We start from the raw sequence: 23,619 nt of genomic DNA, 5'->3' as shown, positions 1-23,619 counted from the left end.
GGGGAAAAAGTGTCATTTTGCTTCAGTGACTCTGATCTTGTGTAGATGATTGACACACTTGGTATACATCCAACTTGAATAACCGCAGTTGAATTTTTGATGTTTTCATTTTAGCACAAGAAAGTTCATGTTTTCCTCAATGTTTTTTTTTAAATTATTCACCTACAATTCATAGTATAGTGTGGAATTTTCATTTGTTGACAGCAAACACCGTCTCTGGAAATGAGTTCAATTACTCAACACTGGGATGTGTCATGGACCTACTCGCTACGTATGTTTTACTGTGTCTGTGGTTACCCTCCCAAAACATCTATTTTCTATGACTAACAGCTATTAGCATGAACGAAGAAGACTTCATAAATCTTGCAAACAGGCATGTCTTTCTGTGGATTTTACCACACATGCACTTCAAATACACCAAACTGTTCCACTTGTTGTCCTGCCGCACTGTTTTTCAGGTCAAATAGACTTCAGTGCACACAAAGTACCGCACCAGAAGCTGAATGAATTCTGAATTTATTCATGGGCAAACAGTATGAATCTAATTTGTCAAGTGATTAAAATGAAGCTTTAGAGTGCATTCATTGAAACAATGTCATGATTTCAAAAGAAGGTAATGCACTGAAAATAAAGAGCAATTGTAAAATTATGCAGTGGGAAAAAAAACATGTACTATCCGGAGAATACAATTTAAAACAATGCCCCCCCCCCAATAAAAGGGAAAAAAGAAAAAGATCCAACAACACATACCGCCAACACTGATACCATTTTTCTATCCTGAGATTCAGTATAGTAGGAACCATGCAACTCATGTAGAGGTAACACGAATGATCACACTTTTAGCTGACCGAAAATTATTCCGCTGCTGTTCAGAGACGGAGGCTGCTGCCCTGCGAGCTGTTTAGCAAGCGTCAAGATTCAAGTTCTGTGCTGTGCAGCTCCAGCCAAGCTAGTTGCACTTCAAATCCTGAACACGTGGAGTAGAGAGAAGGAAGCAATAGTTTGATGAAATATCACTTCAATTGTTCCCCAGGTTTCATTTGATGACTCTCAATCAGCAGTCTGATATTTCTTTTTAATTACGTTATTTCATAATGAGCAGACAAGGGTAATATAACAGTCTTGTTAATATCTACCACCCCCCATTCTTATTTATCTCTTCTTTTCTTCTTTGTCACTTATCTATGCACTCCTTTTACATAGTGCCCCCTAGTGTTCAGACTGTGACATCACTGAGACTATTAGAATAACACGCAGTTGTATGTTAAGATGGCAGTCATGACAAGTTGTTACTCTAAAAAGTGTTGTATTTGAGTGAAATATATGTCCTCTTTAAGAAAAGCTAGTGGTTTTTGTTTTGGACCAATATATGGTTAAAAAGAAAATTAGATCAAAATTGCAAGATGTACTTACATTGTCTCGTATTGGTACTGGGTTTCACTGAGCCCTCAATTGGAAGTACTGGTACCCATACTCCAAACGGTTGTAGTGGTGCAACCCTAAAATTATTGCTTTACTAGAACATTCTTAATTGTTTCCGTGCGGCCCAAAAATGCCTTCGTACATTATATTTGACTATCATGCAGCGTGTAGTGGTGTAGTCGTACACTCGCCTGACTTCAGTGGAGGCCTCATGGGTTCACCTGTCATTCAGTGATGGTGTGAATGTGAATGGGTGTCTGTCTCTCTTTGTGCCCTGTGCTATTTACTTGCTGCCAGTCCATTGTGAAATTTGCCGTTTGCTATGAGATGGGGTAGGATCCAGCTCCCTGCAATTCCAAACAGCAAAAGCAGTATCAATAGTAGATGTCAGGATTATAAAATAATCATAGTTCTTTACTGATATTACCCATGGATCTACTTCTCCCTGAGCTTTGAAGGGTTTAAACTTAAACATGGGATGGAAAGCCCTGTTATAGGCATTGTCATAAAGTTCAAAAAATTATGTGAAAAGAAGATGGGAGCATTTCAGGCAAATGGAAATCTTACCGACATTTCCAAATGATCTGTTTTGTTTTTCAAAAAGAACACTTCTTCATGAATGCATGAATAAATACATAATTGAGCCCTAATTTTAAAGTCACATCCATTCATGGTCACGAAATAAATGATCCCTCTTCGCTTGAAGTAGTCCTCTCTCTCCTCCTCTTATGCACCACTTGGCGTATGGTCTGTGCGAGGGGGAGACACTCAGTGGGTGGGCAATGTGCTCTCTCTCTCTCTGACTTGCTCTCTTACACACTTTCTCCCTCTCTCTCTGTGGCTCCGGTATAAGAGGACATTTGTGATGGAGTCCACATTACTTCACTTTTATGCAGAGGAGAAGAGCACTTGGATAGCAAGCTCCAACCTGGCCATGAAACTTATCTTGGTAAGTTGTATTTTAGTTGTTTTGATCCTGAGACACATGATTTGTGTGTGTGTGTGTGTGTGTGTGTACGTGTGTGTTCATTACTTGTAAGCATGTACTTTGTAGATTAGCCTGCGTTTCTGTGGCTTGATGGCTCTAATTTCCAAGCTGTAACTATAGTAGTTAAAATTGTATTGCCAATGTGGATCATTTCTGTGCCTGCTGTGCAACACTGCACTCTCCCTGTGGCTACAGAACAGTATTTGTTTAAAGCATGCACAGGGAATGCTCATTCAGTCTCAAAGTTTATGGGCAATATTGTGCAGTAAAATTAGTCATGATGGTGACAAAACAACAGAAATGCAAATAAATCCACAGGAAAAGTGTTTTAATTTGAGACCGTTTGGCGATCTTTCATTTGAAGTTTTATAGTAATTGCATAAAAAAAGACAATGTAATTGCACATGCCTGCCTCCACATAAAAACCACAACAACATTCATTCATCAGCAACCACACAGAATATAACATAACATTTAAAATTGCTTCGATGAAAATTTATAATGTTGTTGTTACTATTCATATTATTCTACCATACTATTCTGGTTCCACCCTGAGAGTGTTGTTTTCATTCAGTGTAGTTTGCTTGCCGTTGGTGATTTGTGTAAATTTTGCATGTTTTTACCGGTTACCAGAGAAGAAAAACATGCTAAAATCATCCTTGTATGCCTTGGCCATTTGCAAGCACTAAACACGCTCTTGCTCCTTTTCGTTTTCAAGCCAATGTAGGGAATGGCACTTAAAGCCAACGCATGAAACGATTCTTGCAGGTGAGTTCATTACAAATCGCCGAGGTAGTAAATCCAGGTCCAGAAAGTAAAAACCTGCCAGAGTTTGGCTTTGGCCACAGGTGCTTTTACTCAAGAGCTTGGTTACCTGCCGATTGAGTCGACGCACCTGCGGCGAAACCCAAACCCTGGCAGGGTTATTACTTTGTGGACCTGGATTTGCCACCTCTACACATCTGGATACTTTTGCAAAGAAAATAGTATTGACGTGGTTTCGCATTATTCAGACATTCAGTCAGACGACTGTCATATTTAGCCAACTATTGAGTCAGACCTCTCACTGTTTTCAACATCCAGCTAATTAGCCAATCATTTCCTTTGGGAATCTCTCATATTTGTGCGCCTGCTTCCAAGTGAGCCACGCATCCAAGCAGCCGCTCACTCCTTCATTGAGCAACTCGTGTCCGAGTCTAACAAATGGTCTGCAGCCTTGTCCAGAAAGGTTGTTGTGGTTTCACGCAGTGAATTTATCTCGTGCACCTGTGTGCACTTCCTTTTCTCGGCACGTCCCCAGCACATGTGGCTGCAATCTGTCGTCTGTCTTCAAACGCATGTTCCTTTTGGATGATAACAGTTGTAATACTGTGACTGACACACAAACATGTTTATTTCTTTTATGTCTCAATGTGTTCTTTATCACCCAACCAGCAGGCAGACATTAAACACGTCTTTTCAATTTATATGTTTGTTGCTTCATCTACTTTCCAACTCTGTCTGTTCTCTTGCTCAGCCTGTTATCACGTCATCCCTCCATCCAGCAATCTGTTAGTCCATCCACCATTCCCCAGAGTCACTCTCTATTCATCTGTCTGTCTATCCATCTATCCACCTGCTTGATCCTAAATGTCTTCATCCGTCCATTCTCCTGCCAATCTAATGTGTTCATTCATCTGTCTCTTAATCATCCAGACACCCATTCCTTCATCCAGCGACCCATCAGTATGTCTTTTTGTACATCCATCAATCCATGTGTCCAGTCACTGTGTCTGTTCATTCTTTTATCCATCTGTTAAGATGTTCGTACAGCAGTCTGTTACCAATAGGTGTCATCTACCCGTCGGTCTAACAATCCATATGCACATATTTCCATTCATCCATCGTCATTTGATTTATCTGTACAACATCTATACAATTGATTGACAACTGGTGGCCTGTGGGCCCCATGCAGCCACCCATTACACTCTGGTTGGCCCCTTGATTTTTAAAAAATGTGAATGAACATTTACAACATCTTACATACTATGTATATAAATATTACATATATTCCACATTTACAAACACCACAAATTCTTTAAAAAAAACTATGAAAACAATTGTGAGGTGGCGGGGGGCTGGAAAATTGCCAATATATTAAAAAAACTGAAAAAAGTCTGTATATATTTAAATCTGTGGTGGCTACACTGAGAGTATGCAGGGTCGATTGTTTTTTTAAGTTGTAATATCACCATTCACCACTAGATGGCAGACATGGCTTGGTTGTGCTTGCACTAGGACCTACTGTATTAACCTATTCTAAAATGTGAGTAAGACCATGAATGTCTTGCAGATTCAGAATAATATGCAGGACAAACAAATTACCTCATTCATATTAACTTTGAGTGAGTTGTTTTTTGTGAAAAATTGCTGCCCAAAATGTGTTGGTTTCCTCTTCAGCAGTTTTGTGAAGCCTATGCACCAGGGGCTCGGGGGGGACCTCCCAGTACGTGGTTCAACCCTTTGTTCTTCGGTTCAGAGAGTGGATCTGGTCTATATGCCATGAGAAATGTATTCCAAAAAATGAAATATATTGAGAGCATATATGTTGCACTCATGTACATATTTTGTCCATATTTAAAACACCATCTATTGTCATGCATCAGTTTAGGAAGTGCATCGTCCTACCCCACTCGCGCTGAATAAAAAATTGTGGCCCTTTTCCAGCATTTAAGTTGCCTATCCCTGTTTTCTAAATCTGTTCTTTCATCCATCCATCATCTGTCCATCCACTTTTTATACCGTATCTGTCTTTTCAATTCTTCAACTATCGCCCTTAAAAGCAGCAACAGCTTTAGGGCTGTACCCATCTGACAGTCAACCGTTCCATGTTCCTGTCAATAAGTCTATCAACCCATCATTTGTCAATCTGTGATCCACCCCTTTGTCTGTCTGTTCATTTTTTCTATCCCCCCCATCTGTCTACCCCATGATCATCCATCTGTCATCACGCTATCCATCCATCAGACTGCCCTGACCTTACATCCAGTCATTATCCTATTATTAATAAATCCACCAATCTAGCAACATATCAGTCATTCATCGCATCCACTGTATTGTTCGTCCATCCATTCATCTTATAGTTTATTCTTCTTATTATTATTAAATGATTGCGGTAGTTCAATATTTGATTTCCAATTTCTCTTTGTAGTTTGCTACTATGGAGTTTTTGAAACCTGATTTGACACCAAGTCTGCCATCATGCATTTACACCTTAATCCCATTGTAGTAATGTACAGTATCTCCATGTGTTCGTATCTGTTATCTCTTCCTTCTTTATCTTAACGCCCGCTGCCCGCTTTCCTCTTGGATGTGTCCGTTGGAGTGACCTGCACCAACTTCCCCAAATGTGCCAGTACAGTGCTGTATTCCATTGAAGAAGCTGCACATGCAAAGAGGGTTGTGGGTGTGGGGGTATTGGGTCAAACCGATTTCATTCTTTTGAAAACCTTGTGAAGAGTGACAGGAGGGCCCTGCCTCGAGTGTGTGAAGGAGCAAGTATTTTATTTTTTAGACAAATAAATGTTCACCTTGGTATGTTGCGACTGCACACCGAACTTCCTCTTTTGCATCAACAGTCGAGCAGATAACGGAAGTTTGCATGAATGGAGTGCAACTGTGGGCAGGGTGCAGAGGGATTTCTTTATTTTAGGAGTTTGTGCATTGTGTGGTCAAGAGACAAAGACATGTGGGGAAGTATGCAAAAGGCATGCAACTATTTGAATCAATGTCACACTCTGGCTTTTGTTTTGGTTTCATCTTACTTCCGTGTGTATTGTCTTCAAAAACAGTATGACTGATGCAAATAGGTTGCGATTGGCTGGCAACCGATTCAGGGTGTCCCCCGCCTACTGCCCGGAGACAGCTGGGATAGGCTCCAGTACCCCCCGCGACCCTAGTGAGGATCAAGCGGTACGGAAGATGAATGAATGAGATGAATGATGCAAATAGGGCGGAAATTCATTGCACAGAGCAGACATTGTTGTCTTCCCCACAGGGAGTAGTGGAAGTTACACATGGGTTAAGTACAACATTCGCAAATGTTTGCATAGGACAATGTTTGGGGAGTGGGGAGGGAGTTAATACAGAATACGTCATTTTTAAGAAAATGTTATCACTTAAATGTTGGTTATTGTTCTGATCTCCTTCGCCAGAGACAAACTTCCCCAAATCAAATTAGCAATTGGAAAAAATATTATTGATCCTTCAAATGAAGGACGTTACAATATTATAAAAAATATGCATTTGTGAATTTCTTTACATACTGTTTCTTGTTATCATAGGAACATAATTGAGATAACTACACAAACATGACTTGGTTTTTTTGTAATAAACAAAATCAAAAGCATGAAGTAATTTGTTTAGCACTGGTTAATGAACAATGGGAAGAAAAGTTTTGTTAAATCGGAGCAAGTGAGCAATGAGAGTCAATATGCCATTCCCTAAAGCAGCATGGAAGAATAACCCCCAACTCCGTCTCCCGCTGTCTCTCTTTATGACCTTAAAAAAAAGAGAGATTCCATATTCTCAAGAAAAACTTGCCATACAAATGCCAGCATAAAGTTGGAATCCCCCTTCAGCCCACCTGTGTTCTTCAGTTAACCGAAACCATGGGCCTGGTGTGCGAATTGCTGTTGTGGGGTTTGATCCTCTTGTGCTGCAGCCAGGCTCTACATGCCACTAATTTAAGGATGACCTCAGATAACCCTGACTCACATTGCCTAATTGACTCTTTCCAGTGTAACTCTACAAATTTAAATATGTGGCGTTATGTTGTGAATGGCTGGCAACCAGTTTACGGTGTCCCCCTGCCGACTGGCGAATGACAGCTGGAATAGGCTCCAGCACACCCCGCGACCTTTTTGAGGATGAAGCGGATCGGAAAATGGACGGATGGATGGAGTTATGTGAGCTATCGTAGCTTGATAATGAAGGTGCTTTTTGTAATGACCTCTCAGGGCGCTATAATCATACACAGAGCAGCTGCGCTTCAACGTAAAAACTCACATCCTGATTTTCATGCCACTTGTTTGGGAAACTGGCAGACACCTCTGCGCCATAGTGGCCCCTTTGAGCCCGTTTCATTTGGCGTGCACAACTGACAAATTGATGGCTGAAAGTACCGGGAGTCTAAAATTTACACCTGCTGGAACCTAGTTTCGCTATATGTGCATATAGTGTAATGTGATTTTGGTGAATTGAATGTATTACACATATCGAATAATCATTTGTCCAATTAAGTGATTGCTCCAATGATTCTGAGGGATCGGCGCATGCTGTTTATGAATGAAATTCAATTACATCAACCACACACGTCTGAAAAGCTCAAAATCTGTCTGCCTGCACCTCGATCAAATCCACCAAAACATTTTACACCACCTGGGCCACAATTTAGACCTGCTTTTAGGTAGATCTGAATTTGAGTCTAGTTGCTGTCACTAAATTGTCAGGTGTGCCGGCCGAATGTAATAGAAAACTCCCTCGGTCCGCTTAAGCGCCCAGTGAAGCCAAATTCCCAAACATGGTAAACTAGACTTGCCCCGGAACGAAAATGAAGATGTGCCAGTTTTTACACCAAGCGTATGTGCGTTTCTCTGCAAAAAATATGTTCCTAAGAGTTAATAGTGTTGTGGGAGTACAAGTCAAGTCAGTGAGCAACCAAACACGCTGCGGCAAGTATGGGGTATCATGAATCGACATGTTTTCTGTGCTTTTTAAAAAATCTCATTTAGTTAATGCCGTTTGTTGCTATTTGAGGTTTAGTTCATCTGTTCGTTGCTGTTTGAGGTTTCATAGCAATCAGAAGAATATCAGCCATTTTGTTACGGGGAAAGTTTGATTTATTCTTCTGTCCGATGTTTTTCCCAAACAAAAGCTTTATTGGAGATGGAGGTTTTTCATTAAGTGAAGGGCTCAGTCCTTGAACATTTCTCCTTTTGCTGTTTATATTGTTATCTTAACATAATCACATTTAAATCAAACAACCTCCCCTTTTTATCCTTTGATTTGCCTCTCCGCTTCAGTACCTTCATCCATCCTTTCCTCCCATCTGGCCGGGCTCCCCATAGTACATTTATCTCACTGACAGTGTAATTATGGATGTCAGTGGGACTTAGCTGCCATGTAATTTGGGTTTCCAGTGATGGTCTATGAATGACGTCATCAAATGGTGTCTTCAAAGAAAACCAGGAGGTCGGAAAGTTCAGTCACTCTTTTAATTGCTGATAAACACACAGACACACACACACACACACACACACACACTACGAGGCATCGTCCAGCACACCCACTCTTTAAAACCCGAGCAAATTGGACGGGTTTGATAAAGATGGATGAGACACTGCAAAGTTTGAGCAAAATTGGTTAGTCCAGGAAGCATCAGATATCAGACATTGTGGACTCTGTAATTGAATAGTGCTTCCTACAGTTTGGGGCATGTCCTTTTCTGTTCTACAATGACTGTGCCCAGTCAGTCCACACAGTTGGATTTAGATGAGTTTTATGAGACTCATCAAAAACATTTGGGAACCAGAAACACAAACTGGAAAAATTGTCACTGTGATATTTTATAACAAATAAATTCAAAGACCATTCGTCGCAGCTCTGTTTCACACAACATGTTGGGACTTTGTCAGCTGGAATGCTGTGATAAGATAAGATAAGATAAATAACCTTTATGTGTCCCACACTGGGGAAATTTGCAGTCTACAGCAGCAAAATGGGGGGGGGATCAATCATCAATCAAATCAAATCAAATGATTCTTCAATTTGATGCCGTTTTTTCGTTAAAGCTAGATAACACTTTCCTTCATTTGATTTTACATGAGACGACATCATGCTGAAAATGTGACTTGGTAAATATGTGACATCATTCCCTTTGTTACTTCATTCATTCATTCATTCATCTTCGCTTGATCCTCACTAGGGTCGCGGGGGGTGCTGGAGCCTATCCCAGCTGTCTCCGGGCAGTGGGCGGGGGACACCCTGAATCGGTTGCCAGCCAATCGCAGGGCACACATAGACAAACAACCATCCACGCTCACACTCACACCTAGGGACAATTCAGAGTGTTCAATCAGCCTGCCATGCCTATTTTTGGAATGTGGGAGGAAACCGGAGCACCCGGAGAAAACCCACGCAGGCGGAGAACATGCAAACTCCACACAGGGAGGCCGGAGCTGGAATCGAACCCGGTACCTCTGCACTGTGAAGCCGACGTGCTAACCACTGGACTACCGGGCCGCCCCCTTTGTTACTTTATGTTCCATAATATACAGTTGTTTGATTTGTGCCTCTTGGTTCGTAAAAGGGTGTTTTTGACCTCCTTTATGTTATTATTTGTTTCTTTGACCTCCTTCATTTTATTATTTGTTAAATGTTAATTTTGTTGCATGTGCAAACCATCCATGTACCAGTGTGACTGAATTTGGCGTACAGTTGAATGATTTCTGCCTCATGTTACTACTCACTTTTGGAGAATAGTGGCAGTTGTCTGCTACTGTTATTCTAGACAGATATTCTACCTACCCACCTATTCAAACTTGCATATTCAGCTTAAATCCATCTCTTCCTTTATTTCTAATTGTATCTGTGGTTTTATTGTTTTGCTCTTGATTGTAAAGTATCCTTGAGTGTTGTTAAAGGCGCTTATAAATAAAATGTATGATAATTATTATTATTCTACACCTGGACATTTTGCGTCTATTTTCTCTCAAAGTAATGCATGAAGTCATGGAATATACGAACACATTCAGACACTAGAACTAGTTACCCAAAATAGCAGTCAGTATTGAGTATTGCATACCTACCTTACTTACGCATTACTACTGACCAATGATAGATATTCTGTGCCAGGAAGGACTGAAACCAATTTACACAACACTGGCGAGCAGAATCCTTGTGTCTCCAAAGCGTCACATTTCAGAAAAAAGACACACAGACCCCCACCTCCTAAATGGGTTGTTGAGCCATAAACATTGCAAATTCTAAGACAGCATTTTAACAATGAATCACGGTTAATCATTTTTAAGAAAAGAGATCAAGAGTCTTGATTTGTAAGAAAAAAAATTACATGTAATTCCATTGTCCTGGCTTCGGAGATTGTACGGTCCATGATATTATCAGACTTTTATTAGTCTTTCATTATCGTGTTAGTCTTTCCTAAAGTGGGGAAGCTACGTGCAAATGTCACTTCTTGTATGAATGGCCAGGTGGTCTCAAAACTCTTGTTCACATTACTTGCCTCCTCTGCTGCTCCCAAGTGGCCACACGTATTTCTGCATGTTTCATCACCAAATGTTTGATTTTATTGACCGGTCCAAATAGCTCTCATCATATCCTTCTAACTGAACGAGTGAAACATTCAATAATTTTTTTAATTTGTCCCGAGATGGATTATTCGGCTTCCATCACAGCGATTTCATCTTAACATTTCCCAGAATGCATGTGCTGTCCTTCCATCTCTGTTCTGTGCATTGTGTGTAACTGTTTTCTGTCACTGCCATTGGACTCAGTCCAAAGAGCACTGTGAGAAAGCTGACAAAATCAATGCGACCGGGACAATTTCCACATGTGCGCTAGTGAGTACATGCCAGTGACCTCAGCGTGACTTGTTGGTGTGACGGCTGTAACTGTAACCAGATTAGCTCAACCGGTGTCACACTCTGTCAGGCCTTCTCTATACTCTTTAAAGTGGCTGGCTGCTGTCTCACGGCATAATGGCCTTCTTAATTTATGACCATGAAAATTATGAATATGATTCCTGGTGGGGGCCACCCATGCTACAAAAAAAAACAAACAAACATGGAGTCATAGAATGGCTCACGCAGTCAATCTGGGTCAAATCCTTCCATCAAATGTCCACTGAGATTAATGTGTTTTGTCAGGAAAAAACACACTGAGCTCACTGTGTTTCTTGTAGGTTCAGGTTTCCAATAGAGAGACTTTCATCTTTTTGGGGGTGTGGGGGGTGGGAGGGGAGGTATCATTTCCCTTTGGCGCTCGAGAAAACTGAAGGAATGGCCATTTAATTAAGTAACAGTAACAATTAAGCAGTAACGTTTTGGCAGGTTACTATTTCAGCATTCTTAAGCATTTGTATTGTATATATCCAGACATCAATCCATTTTCTGATCCACTTTATCCTCACAAGTGTTGTGGCTGTGCTGGCGCTTAGCCCAGCTGTTTTCGAGCAGTAAGCGGGGTACACCCTGAACTGGTTGCCAGCCAATCGCAGGGCACACATAGACGAACAACCATTCACACTCTCAATAACACCTAGGGTCAATCTAGAGATCCCAATCAACCTGCCATGCGTGTTTTGGAATGTGAGAGGAAAATGGAGTCTCTGGAGAAACCCCACGCAGGCCCGGGGAGAATATGGAAACTCCACACAGGAAGGTTAGAGCCAGGATCGAACCCTGCACCTCTGCACTGTGAAGCGGACATGTTCACCAGTCAAACACCGACACCATATTAAAAGGAACAACACACCCGACAATTATGGGATGACGTCTATAGGGCAGAGCTGAACACACGGTGCCTGCATGGAAGTCAGTCAAATGTACCAAAACTCTCAGTGAGTTATTTACAAATTTGAGTTATTTACAAATTTACAATTGTAAATCTGTAGTAGGAGACGTTGCAGTACTGTGTGTGTGTATGTATATATATATATATATATATATATATATATATATTAGAGTTGTCAGTTTAGCGCGTTTGTATTGGCATTAATTTAAATGAATTTTAACGGGATTAATTTTTTTCTCGCGAGATTAACGCGGCACACGTCACAAGCGGATGTTACGTTGCTCTATAAATACACCAGAACAAAACAACAAGCGCGCTGCACAAGTCCACGCCCATGTCTGTTTTGCCAGCCATGGCAGCGAGGCACCGAAAACGGATACTTAAAGAATTTATGAATGGAAAGTTTACGTTTAAAAAGTTGCCAGATTGCTCCACTGACAAGATCAAAGTTACCTGTTCTTCTCTCTCTGTATATCATACAGGTATACGATGTATGCCACTGACGCGATTGTTACTTGTTTGGAACTATTTTGTGTGGAAAGTTACAGCGTTCCGTGTCCATATAAATAGAGCGGGTGGAGCTTCTATGTCATGCATGTCCAAAGTCCGGCCCGCGGGCCAAAACCGGCCCGCGGTCGAATTTCATCCGGCCCTCGGCCCCCGTCATAAAATCAGTGCCGTCTGGCCCGCAGGTTGGGCTCAATGGAACACGTGTTGCATTGACTGAGGTCTCGTAGACTAGCGAGTGATGTTTCATAGAGTACTGCTTCCCTCTAGTGGCTAAATGAGTAATAGCATTCACTAAATGAGTAATAGCATTTAGACACTAGAGGGCATCACTCACGAGTTAACAAGACATAACTCCGTGTTTATATTGACTGATCTGTCATATTTCAAATGATCCTTGCAGTTGTGGATATGTGTATTGCTTGTTCATTTCCCTGTTGTTCGAGTCAAAGGTTTTGTGACTATTGAAAAGTCATGGTGATACATTTTATGTTTCAAATCAATCAATTTGCACTCAGGAGACTTCTGTTTAAGAAAAAGTCAAGTGAATAAGCAGTTGCATGTGATACACCTGTTTCAAATGAACCAAAAGAAATTCTTAAGATTGTTGAAATTAAAATAAAAATGGAAATGTGAACAGACTGGCTTACTAAAATTTGTTGAACAATATTGTTGTTCAATGTAAAGAATGTCAGGCAAGGTCGGCCACCGGACATTTTACCACATAAAATCTGGCCCCCTTGGCAAAAAGTTTGGACACCCCTGTTCTATGTGTTCGTCTCGTCTGACAGTGACGGTGCGCAGAGGCAGTGACATGACAACGGAAGTTCAGCGGTGCAGTGGTAGCGACCTAGCGAAAATAAAACGTCTCCAGTGTAGTCATCCGAAATGATGTAGACACAAAAACCGTAGAGAGACTTCCGCGCAAGAAGTACCAACGTAATCAACATAGCCTGACTTTGTTAGGGGGAGTGAAACCCCCCTCTTTCAGAATGGTTTGCCCCAGATGCACGGGGGAATGCTTGCGCTTGTTTGTACGGCCTGCAGTTTTAAATACAGCGGCACAAAACGAACACTGGTGTCCGGGGTCTCGTTATTCTCCAACAAACATACAGAAACAGACTGCTGTTTTCAAAGCAAACTTGAGAAAAACGAAGTATGCAACCATGGTTTAAATCCACTATAGGCTGAGTACTAGGTTACCTTAGATGTGCACTTTATAATGCTATATTGCTCTTTTTTGATTTCATAAAAAAAGCTGTTAAAGCAGCTGTTGTGTGACAAAATATTTTTTTCACTATTGTTGATGGACAGTAATATTGTGTGAGAGATTATGTGTGAACAACTGCTCCAAGTGAAAAATGTTCATTGAAAATTGAAATTGTTATTTCAGTAAATATTTGCATTTGGCACATAGAAAACTGATTCATGATTTCAAGTTGATGAGAGCATTAAAATGGGGAAAAATAGGACAAAAAATGTAAAAGGAAATTCAGAAACGATAAAAAATATGTGAGTAATCACGATTAATTTTTTTAGTTCATATGAGTTAATTATGACAATTGCATTTTTAATTAGATTAAATATTTTAATTGTTTGACAGCTCTAATATATATATATATGGAGTGGATAACTCACCATATTTTTTTGGGACATATTTTAGTGGGCAACGTATACCATGATTAATTGAGGCTTGGTACGAATTAGAGTGGAGGCTATTTTTTGAACACGTGGCATATCCGTACTGTAGTTAAATATCTCAGGTCGACATGATAAGTGAAATGTGAATGAGTGCGGTGTATTTTTGATTTTGACACAACACTCAGTCAATTGCATGTTCTCCCCGTGCCTGCGTGAGCTTTCTCCAGGTTCTCCGTTTTTTTTCCCACATTCCAAAACATTCGTGGCTGGTTAATGGAACACTCTAAATTGGGCCTAGGTGTGAGTGTGAGTGCGAATAGTTGTATGTCTCTGTGTGCCCTGCGATTGGCTGGCAACCAGTTCAAGGTGTCCCCCACCTATTGCCCAAAGATAGCTGGAATAGGCTCCAGCACGCATGGCGACCCTTGTGAGGATTAGCAGATCCGAAAATGAATGGATGGATGAGATGTTCGCCCTGTGTCCCTTTTTCTATGTGTGTCTTGTGAGGTCTACCTGTTCTCGTGTTGAGCCCAGTCCCTTGTGTCTGTCAGTGAGTTCCCTCAGCCACTCACGCCTTGTTCAGGTGTTCCTCATTGTCTCATCACTTTGCTTGTATTTAGTTTTTTTTGGTATCCAGAAGTTGTTTGCTTCTGTTTCTGTCTGGCCTTGTTCCCGGTTGTGGTGAGTCCTTTCCCAATTTTATTTTGTTACTTTATATATTTTGGGACTTTTGTTAATTTAGTAGCTTTCATTCCGAGTGTCTTGTTTGCTTTTTTGTTTCTTTGTAAATGCATTCCTTTTTTGTTTGAGAACATCCTGAATTCCTTCTTTGCCTCTCCTGCTTCCTGTACTTGGGTCCTAATTCCTCCACGTAAACCCATACCATAAAAGAATGTGGAAACAAAAAAACAAGACAGCACACAAGCCATGAGAAAACAAGCAGTTGTTGTTTCCATACCACAGTTAGGACCACAAAACACACTTTTGACCTCAGATGCAAAGAGAACAACCCGTCAAATTTGACCCAGATTTATTATTGAGGTAGTCAGTAGTGTGTTCTTTGAGGTAAGCGGCTTAAGAAGGAATACAAATACGCAGCAGAGAGGGAGGTCAGTGGTGCACGGTGATAAAATAGTAAGACGGAGTGTTTTGCATTGCGGTGGTGGATGGGGAAAGCCCAGCAGTAACCTCCAACAGTTACTTTAACAAACAGCAGCCAGGAGTGGCGACCACATAAAGTACCACAGCCATTACGCATAAATACACATTTGCGTTGCCCGCACATTCAATACATTACCCTGCACATGCATGACATGTGAGAGGAAGCGCTTGCTGGAGTTATTTTGAAGCAAATATGGGAGAAAGCATGCAGTCACGTGTGATCACACAAGGCAACAATGGAACCATTTAACAATGAGGACGCATCGCGGCCAACGGGAAAGTCCGCAGACCCAATGCTGCAACCGAAAGGAAGCGGGCTGTCGGCTGACATCTGGTCTGCATGTGTCCTCCGTGGTCTGCATGGCTGCATGTCAAACACGCTCGCTAACTGACCGCTTCTCTTTCCAAGTCTACGGCGAGCTGTTCAAGAAAATTCACAGCCAATTAGAAAATGAATAAGTAGGCTCAGTGAGTATGGTAGGGTAATTCTCTAGAAGTTGTGATAAAGTGCATCGCGGTGCCCAGTTAGGACTGCTGTCTCACATTCACAGGGTTTTGGATGTCTGCTCCAGATTTTCTGCTTGGACTTTCTTCTCTCAGTGCTTGCGTGGGTTCTCGTCAGGTTCTCCTTTTTTCTCACACAGTCGCCAAAGCATATTTGGTAGCTTTTTGACAGCTCTAAATCATTGAGACTGAGGTCCCCAGACTTTTAGGGGTCAGTGAGTTGTGGCTTTGGGCTTTGCAAATTTACAATAAATGTTGTCAAATCATTTATAAAAGTACATACATACGTATAAGGACCATCCATCAATCCATCCATTTCCTGAACCGCTTATCCTCACAAGTGTCGCGAGGCGTGCAGGAATCTATCCCAGCTGTCTTCGGGCAGTAGGCGGGGACACCCTGAGCCAGCCAATCGTAGGGCACACAGAGACGAACAACCATCCGTGCTCACACTCACACCTAGGGACAATTTGGAGTGTTCAATCAGCCTGCTGTGCATGTTTTTGGAATGTGGGAGGAAATTGGAGTACCCAGAAAAAACCCACACAGGCCCGGGGAGAACATGCAAACTCCACACAGGAAGGCCAGGGCCGGGATCGAACCCACAATCTCTGCACTGTGAGGTTGACGCGCTAACCACTCGTCTACCGAGCCCTCTGTATAAGGATCAGTGTGCCAATAATAAAAAATTAAATTAAAAACTCTTGACCAATTCCGTCTCCCGACTTAAGCTTTGAGCCAATTGAAGGTTCTATGACGTCAAATCATGTCAAAGCCGACATTTGTGCTGAATACTTAAAAAAAAAATTGTGATCATTTTTGTTGTTTATTTGTTTTTATTTTAAAATTAAATAAAACATAGCCTACTATTACATGAAAACAGTCCAGTTCTCCTTCCAGGAACAAAAGATAGATACCAGAAGCTAACACTGTGAAAAAGGCTCATGTGTGCATTCAACAAAAAAACACTGCAGCTTTGCATATACTGTATTTTGGTTTTGACGTGTCTGTGTGCGCACTGCAAATGTATACTGCTAACTGCTTGTGTGAAACCACCACTGTTGCTTTAAACTGCCTCTGGATATTTGGACGTGGTTATGTACATGAGCTTCAGCAATAATGTAACAGTGGGGCACTAACAACACATTTTTAGAAATCAAAAGATTGACTTGGTTGCCTGATTTCACATGTGATGGGTATCAGGCACTCCAGATGCCCAAGTATTTGGGAAAAGGCTAATAAGTCCATTTGTCCGCTTCAAGCAGCTCGATGAAACCATCTGCCTCCACTTAGTTAATCATTTACTGTATGATGAAAATAAGCCAAAGGAGCAGTGAAAAATAATGAAGACTAACAGGCACAGTGAAATCACAAAACAACTACGGTATTACAGCTTGTTTGGCATCAATACAATAAGACTAATTGTTGCTTTAGAAGTGCCAGTAATGATGTAGCTCGGCTCGTGTATGCGGGGATTCATCTCTATGAATGATTTTCTTCTCGGGCTCTTTAAATCACAGTAATTGGCTGGAGGCCAGCGAGTCCACCAGGAGCTACAACGTTACAGCTCTGACCTTTTCTTCAACTCGCTCTTACTGGAAGCCTTTGGGCAGTCCACTGCTCCAGCATTCAGAAATATTTCCAGCTTGAGCCAAAAAACGATGAGATGTGCTCGAGATGGCCTTTCTTCATCACACATGTTGATCATGTTTATCCTTGGTGCAGCTCTTCACAGCCTCCCTCACCTGGGCCTTCCAGCAGCAGGCTGAACTATCCAAGTACCAGTACCGCGACCCGGTGACTTCTGACCTCCTCCTGTGTGACCAGTGTCCCCCTGGCACGGCCGTAAAGAAACATTGCACTGCTGACAGGACCACAGAGTGCCAAGCCTGCCCGGAGAGGCACTTTGCAGACAGTTGGCACTGGGGGGACTCGTGCCAATACTGCACCTTGGTAGGTACAGCGGTGGTAAGTAATGAAGTACAAATACTTTGTTACTGTACCAAGGAATCTCTATTTCTCTCTCTCTCTCTCTCTCTCTCTCTCGCTCTCTATCTCTCTATTTTGATAGAGAGATAGAGAGATTGATATATAGATATCGATTCGGCAGGGTTCATTCAAGGTCACAATTGTTTGCTGAACATTTGCCTTAAAAATGATCATGGTTTCCTTGCAACAAGAAATATCTGAAAATGTTGGTGAACGTCTGCCGAACGTTAGCCGAATATTTTGTATCATTTGTGTACTTGAATGAACTCTGACGTGAACATGGTTTGGTACTGTTGTGTCAGTTTCAGTCGACAGGAAGTGGCAAAATGGCCCCCGTCTTAGGATGGATACAACCAAATGGATTTTGCTGCTTAAGTCATATTCCACAAACGCGATATTAATCTAAATATTGTGTTTATAGACTAGTGGTGCAGCAGAGAACATACTGTTCAAAAGAACACATTTGACTTGACTTCCCCTTTCAGAGCAGAAGTTGATTTGGTAGTTCTACTTTTACCAGAGTCCCTTTTTAAACACAAGCACCAGCATGCCTGCCCATGTACAGCGTGGGTACTTTGGGTTACCTCTGGGTAGGATTGAGGTTAAAAGGGTAAATGTTCATTGTAGTTTTCAGAAATATCTGTTTTTCTATTTAAGACTCCTGTACACACACACGCACACGCACACACGCAATGTGGATTCAAGTCTGTTACTTCACTTATGTGAACACTCAGAAATTCCTCCGACGTTGCCTTCGTATTTTTATTCAGCTTTCTTTTTACGCGTCACTTTTATGGTTTCCCTCAGATCTTTTCCTAATGCGCGTGACTATTCTATATTGTGATGTTTTCAGATGTCCACAAAGTGGTTTCACTGCATGTCTTTTATGAAAATGTAGGTCTAAGCCTGTGGTTTATAAAGCACCACCTTTGTGGCCTGCACCGTGTCTCAAGAAAATCATTTTCACAATTCCCCACTTAAAGGCCCTGACAGTGCTTCTGCTGTGTGCTTCATGTTTAGGTGTGCAAAGAGAGACAGCTGGTGAAGCAGGAGTGCAACAGCACCCACGATCGAGTGTGCGAGTGTGCTGCAGGTTTCCACCTCGTGGTCGAGTTCTGCATCACACACAGCTCCTGCCCACCCGGCTATGGAGTGACAGCTTTAGGTAAGAGAAATTGTCATGGGCATTTTGAACTTAAGTACCAAACGACCGAGTTACATTGATTGTTTATGACAACTTATTACAAAGTGCTATGTGGTGTCAATCATACTACACTTTTTTTGGTTACATGTAGGCATTTTTAAGCAGTATGGGGGACTACTGGTAAGTGTTTAGCATGTCTGGTTCACAGTCCAGAGAGCTCTATTTGGAATTTCTTTTGTCCAGGTACTTCGGCTTACTCTCACATTCCAAAAACCTGCATGTTAGATTAAGTGAAGACTTTAATTTACCGGTACCTTAATTTACCCTGCCTCTTACTCAAAGTCAGATGGGGTAGGCTCCAACTCATCTACGCCCATAAAAATGCTATTTAAAACGGATGGATGCAAAGACAGCCAATTGATTGTTTCATAGGATAAAATTGTTTGTATACAGCAGGAGTGCCCATTACGTTGATCCTGATCTACCGGTAGATCTAAGACATGTCTCAAGTAGATCCGAGGAGTGTCGAGGAGAAAAAAAACAAATAACCTTTTGTGTGTCTTTGTACATGTTAGTTATATATTTTTTGTGTTCATGTACACTCCACCCAAATCATCTTATCAGTCTCATTTTCACAAAAAAAATATCTAAAAAATAAAATAAAGCAGGTAAATCTTAAATTTACGGTGGCGCGTGATTATGTCACCGGAAGTTGTTAGCGCTCAGCAGTTTGCAATTGCAGCTTGTGTTCAGACCTGTTGCGCTATATCTTTTATCGTCATTATTGTCAGTCAAATTTTGCTTCGTGTACAATTCACCGAGGGCACGGGCAAAGAATAGGAATCTAGGAGGGCCCAGGGAAGCAATTTAAAACGGTACGTGTGAACTACGATATTTAACAGGCTGCAAAAGTGCGTTGCATGCCTCCGTTTCAGGCTGTTTCTGTGTGTGTGTGTGCGTGCGTGTGTTTGTGTGCGTGTGCGTGTGCGTGTGCGTGTGTGTGTGTGTGTGTGTGTGTGTGTGTGTGTGTGTGTATGCGCGCGTGCGCATGCGTGCACTGGTAAGGGTTGATCCCGGGAGGTTAGTTGATCGAAAAGTAGATCTTCGATCCAAAAAGTTTGGGCACCCCTGGTATACAGTGTTATGTAGGTCAGCTCAGTGTAAATAAATGTCACGTAATCTAATTGGATGTACTGTATAGTGTGTTTTTTTTTTGGGGGGCGGGGGGGGCTCTTGTTATTATTAGACAAAAGTAACTATTTTCTTCCCTAAATTACAAATTGTGCTCTTATCAAGCAGATTTTGTGTTTCTTTGTTTTTTTTTTAAGTTTTAAACTTAAGCAAGACCCAAGGACTTCACTCTTGTGACTTGTCTGCTGTTTAGATGTATAAAGTCAGGACTGGCAGTGCGACAATGCATCACAAGTGTCCAACCATAGAGCAGGATTGACACCCTGCGTCATGTCGTATACATGAACGGAATATCAAACGGACCCTTGCGGCTCAAGATTGAGAGCAGCCTTCTTATGTTGCCATCGTGACAGCTGTTTTTCTTTTCTGAAAACACTCATCGATGCGTGTTTTCTGCCGGGATCCCCACTGTTTGCATCCACCATTCAGAGGAGATTGTAATAGGATCAAGAATCAGGAACCCATAGTATTCTGATTCATAACTTGAACAAAAAAAGAGTTACATTTCGTTCCAATGGGCTTTGCTTTCACTTCATTGTTAACAACGTGACGCAGACAAACGTTCAAATAGCACACTGAGATGTACCTTAAAAGAGAACATTTTAAACTGCTTTCTTACCGATGAAATGTGCATGCAGTGATTCTCCCAGATATATTGGTACAACCAAATGCCATCCACGGGGGCATTTTTGCCGGAGAGACAGAGAATATAATCAAAACGCTGTGGAAAATCTATGTACGTACTCAAGATAGGCGATCTTAGTGAGTGGCAGCGTAAGACGCTTTTTTTTTTTTGGTTGGGGTTTTCTTTGCATTTGTTTTGTGGTTTGTTATGTTTGCTTATACTTTGTTGCTGTGGTTGCAGCATTTCTTTCTTGCTTTTGTGTTTTTCTGCATTTATGTCTTTGGTTTTTTTGTTACAACATTCCTGTGTTTAAAGCATTTGACCATTGAAAGCATTTTTTACTTGCAGCGCTTTTGAATAGCAGTTCTTTTGTGTATTTTTTTTGTTCACATTTGTTTGTTTGTCTTTTTTTTTCATCTTTCGTATGGCCATTTGCAGCCCGTTTGCCCGTGCCGGCCACTATAGTCAGGTTCATAGAATGGTCAACAAATGTTATTGTGATATATTTAAGGATGCATGGTTAGGGTATGAATTTTTCTGTGAAATGAGAAAATGCATACAGCTGCAGTAAATGGTTAGAGCACAGAATGGGTAAAACAATTGGCAAACATTGGCCATTTGGGCGATTATTTTAATGTTTGAAGAGCCGATAACTCGAGCAGGCCCTATATATTTGTTTTGTTGTTGTGGTTTAGATAGATAGATAGATAGATGATAGATAGATAGATAGATAGATAGATAGATAGATAGATAGATAGATAGATAGATAGATAGATAGATAGATAGATAGATAGATAGATAGATAGATAGATAGATAGATAGATAGATAGATAGATAGATAGATAGATAGATAGATAGATAGATAGATAGATAGATAGATAGATAGATAGATAGATAGATAGATAGATAGATAGATAGATAGATAGATAGATAGATAGATAGATAGATAGATAGATTTAGTTGGTTTGAATGTTTTATAGGTGGGACCTTTACTTTGGACTCAGACTGCTATCATCACTGACAGAAGCCCTCAAAGTGTTGTCTGTTCTGCTCTGTATGTTGCGTTCACTTGTTATTTTTTTTGTTTGCAAAAACAAAACAAAAATGTCAGACAGTCGTCAAATGGACTTCCTCACACCCAACTGATAACTTCCTCAAAGTATTCATGTTTGGTTAGCAGACACGTTCAGAAGTCAGGATCCAGTTAATCTTTGTCATTTTAGTTTGTCCTCAGGTGCACTCACTTTATGCTGATATGGAAGTTTGATCACTGCTAAAAATAATTTTCCTATGTTTCTTAATGAGTTCGTCCTTTGACTTTGTAGACTACGCTGAAACACGCAGACTGGAGTCCTTTATTGGGTCATCGTGGTTATTTTGGAAAAACAAATTCATCTCATCTTTTCATTTTGCATTCGACACAGTATGCCTCGCTTCCTGCGCCTGTGACATTTTCCCTCTATTCTTATTACCCTGTAATTCACACGCCGCCATAGTAAAATAGGAGACAACTTTACTCGACGTGGGACAGCATGACTGGGGTTTCCCCTTCCTTAAGCTGCCATGGCTCCTTATGTAATGGGCACAAATGTGGTTGAAGCCTTAAGACCACGAGAAAAAAAAAACTAACGCTTTGCCGCCTTGATGTGACTCAGCCTCTTGGCCACTTCATGTGCCCTTTTGGTGTTGACTCTGAATAGCAGATTGGATTTTTCTCACAAAAGTGCCAAAAACACACAGCAGGTCCTATATTCGTAGACAACACAGCTGCCTTTGAGCAAAAACAAAACAAAACAAAACAAAACAAAAGACCTGGCATGTACTGATTTTCGTGCAGACGTGAGCCTCAATGAGCTTGCTTGGGAATTTGAATGGACACGCACAATCGGGGTGGAAAGAAGTCTCCAAGTGTCTGCTTAACTGATCAACTTAAGGTCACCTGCCCGTGGAGGACATCTTACAGTTCTGTATGAACATACTTTGCAAGCTTCGACCTCTTTCATGGACTTCACCAAAATAGTTGGTCCGTCCACCATGTCAAGGACTTGTTGCCTCTCACGCACTTATTTTGAACGGAATAAGAGGAGCCGCTTCAATTGGCAGTGAATCAAGTCAGTGTTCATGACCACATGGGCGCAAAACATATATTTCAAACTGCGTCGAGATGTGTGCGTCTGTGAAAATATCCAAACAAAATGTAGTCTGCCCTTGTGCACATTTAGACCGTATTATGTGCTAGACTTGTGCTGGTCACGAAAATAGATTCCAGCATGTTAACTACCACACTGTACAAAACTAAGGTAATTGAAACATATGTTTCAACCGACTCATGCAGTTTTAGTTAATTTTCAAGAAGCAAAACGAGGATGTGATTGTGACACACAATGTGACTTGTGCGCTTAGAAGGCAAATAACTTTGCACTATGGCATAAATTACAACAAGGTGGCTGTGGTTACCCAACAAAAATATAAGAAAACATGTTCACAGCAGTGTTTCCGATAATTTTCTATTTGTCTCAGCTTCCACTCAAACTTCCTGAAAATTTCTTGGACCACAGCGAGCAAAATTAGACATACACTAGTAGTCAAACCAGGATGCCCAAAACCTAAGTGTCACGTTGAGCCCGAGGCGATGAGGGATCGCCTCGTGCACAACAGAAAAAAAAGGAGGTGGATCCCCGGAGAAGCAGACAACGAAAAGATCTTGTGAAAACAAAGGGTTTTTAATAAAGAACAAAAGGAGCCCGAACAGGGAAAACGGTAACAGAAAACGCTGGTCAAATAAGGACCAGGAAAAAATAAGGAAGACAACTGAAAACGCTCGCGAAACGATAAAGGGCGAGGAACAACCGAGATAACAATCTGATCACTATAAGA

General features: G+C 41.3%; 2 protein-coding genes across 3 annotated transcripts in view; both read left to right on the top strand.

Moving 5' to 3' along the window:
* The window catches only part of LOC127600853 (F-actin-uncapping protein LRRC16A-like), a 692,893-nt gene that overhangs the window by 601,492 nt on the left and 67,782 nt on the right, over positions 1–23,619 (top strand). The gene's annotated exons all lie outside the window — the stretch shown is intronic.
* Positions 2,205–23,619, top strand: part of LOC127600882 (tumor necrosis factor receptor superfamily member 11B-like) — a 28,392-nt gene continuing 6,977 nt past the window's right edge. Inside the window, exons 1-3 of one of the 2 annotated variants that reach the window (XM_052065769.1) lie at positions 2,205–2,371; positions 17,519–17,746; positions 18,803–18,947. In XM_052065769.1, coding sequence (XP_051921729.1) covers positions 2,288–2,371; positions 17,519–17,746; positions 18,803–18,947 — 457 coding nt within the window. In that variant the 5' untranslated portion in view covers positions 2,205–2,287. Of the gene's footprint in view, positions 2,372–17,518; positions 17,762–18,802; positions 18,948–23,619 lie in introns of both variants that reach the window. The other variant, XM_052065768.1, reaches the window with a different exon arrangement.

The sequence above is a fragment of the Hippocampus zosterae genome, chromosome 5, assembly GCF_025434085.1.
Source record: "Hippocampus zosterae strain Florida chromosome 5, ASM2543408v3, whole genome shotgun sequence".
NCBI classification, from domain to species: Eukaryota; Metazoa; Chordata; class Actinopteri; order Syngnathiformes; family Syngnathidae; genus Hippocampus; species Hippocampus zosterae.
Note: the sequence above shows the minus strand (reverse complement) of the source record. Positions and strands in the feature narration are given on the sequence as shown.